General features: G+C 48.7%; 1 protein-coding gene across 1 annotated transcript; it reads right to left on the bottom strand.

Annotated features, from left to right (window-relative positions):
* Nucleotides 1–211: 211 nt before the first annotated feature.
* On the bottom strand, nt 212–1,849 carry LOC139190439 (uncharacterized). Its single transcript, XM_070810738.1, has one exon. The coding sequence runs from the start codon at nt 1,847–1,849 to the stop codon at nt 212–214; it is 1,638 nt and encodes a 545-aa protein (XP_070666839.1).
* Between the last annotated feature and the right edge of the window lie 523 nt (nt 1,850–2,372).

Genomic DNA, 2,372 nt, shown 5'->3' with positions numbered 1-2,372 from the left:
CTTCTTTAGACGTTAGCTCGGCATATGATTTCGCTTCGACCCACTTAGTAAAGTAATCCGTCGCTACTGTTATCCATGCGTGCTTGGCAGCTCCAGAAGATGGCGTGATTTTGCCGATCACGTCCATGACCCATCCTCTAAACGGCCATGGTTTAATGACCGAATGCAACGATTCGGCCGGGACCCTTTGTATAGGCCCGTGGATTTGGCACTATACGTATCCTCGTGCAAACTCGATACAATCCTTTAGTATTCTTGGCCAGAAATAGCCGTGTCGTCGAAGTAGCCATCGCATTTTCCGTCCGGATTGATGAGCTCCGCATACCCCTTCATGGACTTCTGTAATCGCCTGAGCACCCTCTTGGGGGTCGAGGCATAGCAGTAGCAATCCATCCTCGCCTTTTCGGTATAACTCGTTTTGGTACGTGACATAGTTCGTGGCGTGAACTCGTGTCCAGCGACTATGTTTTCCATTGGGATTGTCAAGGTACTGCATAATGGGTTTTCTCCAATCATCTGGTATTGCCTCGATGGCACAAACCTCTATAGTGTCTTGTCGGTCTAGCAACGAAGGTAGAGACATGACTTTGGTGCGTATTACTTCGTCACGCCGGAGGATTTGCTGGTTAACTAAGGCCGGGTATAGCTGTCGTAACACCGGTATCTCCCGTCCTAGCTTGCCCCCCAGGAATTGTGCACCAGAGGCAATTTGAGCCAACTCGTCCGCATCGATATTATGGATCCGGGAAATATGCTCAAACGTAATACCGTCGAAGGATTCGGCCAAATAGCTGGCAACCATGTGGTAGGGTGCTAGGGTATAACTCATGCAGCGAAAAGACCCATTAAGTTGGTTAATCACGAGTTTAGAGTCATCGAGGACGAGGGCGTGGGTGGCCTGCAAGTCATGGAGGATGCCCAGGCCGATGATAAGAGCTTCATAGTCGGCCTGATTATTGGTGCAGTCGAAATCCAACTTGAGCGAAAAATACCAACGATCGTGGTTAGGGGATTGAAGGACAATACCAACGCCGGCCGAGGATGAAGTGCTTGAACCGTCAAAATACATCATCCAGTAGTTATCGCGTGTTCCAACCAAGCAAATTTCGACGTCCATGTCCCCAAAACCGTAGGGGGAAGGGTGTTGAGCGAGGAAATCTGCCAATGCCTGGCCTTTGACAGCTTTCTGGGGCACATATTGCAGGCTAAACTCGGACAACGCCATTGTCCATTTCCCAATTCGGCCTTTTACAATTGGTCGGGTAAGCATGTATCGGATGACGTCGGTCTGGGCGATGACTTGTGTGACCGACGGAAGCATGTAATGCCGAAGCTTGGAGACAGCAAAGAACACGGCGAGACAGAGCTTCTCAACTGCGGAATAATTGATCTCTGGTGGATTAAGACTTCGACTGAGGTAAAAAATAGCCTGCTCCCGCCCGGCATCGTTGTCTTGGGCGAGGAGGCAGCCAATGGACTTTTCAACCGTCGAAATATAAAGTTTGAGAGGTTTACCGCGCTGGGGTGGAACAAGGACAGGTGGTGTCACGAGGGAGACCTTGATTTGTGTAAACGCGGCCTGATGCTCGTCGGTCCACTCAAACTCATCTGAGTCCTTAAGTTTTAAAAGCGTCGAAAACGCTTTCATTTTCCCTGCCGAGTTAGCTATAAATCGGCGGAGAAAATTTATCTTGCCGAGTAAGGACTGCAATTGTTTCTTCATCGTTAGGGGTTGAGCATTGATGATTGCACGTGCTTCATTTTCGTCCACTTCAATCCCACGGTGATGTACCAGGAAACCGAGAAAATTACCGGCCGACACACCAAATGCACATTTGGCAGGATTCATTTTGAGGTTGTGTTGGCGCATACGAAGGAAAGCCTGTCGGAGATCATCCAGATGAGTCCGCCGTTGTTTGGATTTAATTACAACATCGTCGATATAGACTTCGACGATGGTTCCAATTAAATCATGAAATATGGTGTTCCTTGCCCGTTGGTATGTGGCACCGACATTTTTGAGGCCGAATGGCATAACAACCCATTCGTAAGTGCCGAGTGCCCCCGGGCAGCGGAAAGCAGTTTTGTGCACATCGGCTTCGGCAATGAAAATTTGGTTGTACCCGGCATGTCCATCCATAAAGGATAAGATCGCATGATTCACCGCGGCATCGATTAACAGATCTGAAATCGGCATTGTATACTCATCTTTGGGAGTTGCCAGATTCAGATTTCTGAAATCGATGCAGATGCGCAGTGCACCATTTTTCTTTAAGACAGGAACAATATTCGCCAACCATTCCACATATCGAGCTGTCCGAATGAACCCGGCTTTCAAAAGTCGAACCAGTTCATCCTTGATGCCGAGTTGT

Source organism: Malus domestica, chromosome 13 (assembly GCF_042453785.1).
Source record: "Malus domestica chromosome 13, GDT2T_hap1".
In the NCBI taxonomy this organism is placed as follows: domain Eukaryota; kingdom Viridiplantae; phylum Streptophyta; class Magnoliopsida; order Rosales; family Rosaceae; genus Malus; species Malus domestica.
The sequence above is the reverse complement of the archived record's forward strand: the minus strand, read 5'-3'. Positions and strand labels throughout refer to the sequence as shown.

Coding starts and splice junctions, on each gene's coding strand:
- LOC139190439 (XM_070810738.1), bottom strand. CDS start 1,849: ATGAATCCTGCCAAATGTGCATTTGGTGTGTCGGCCGGTAATTTTCTC.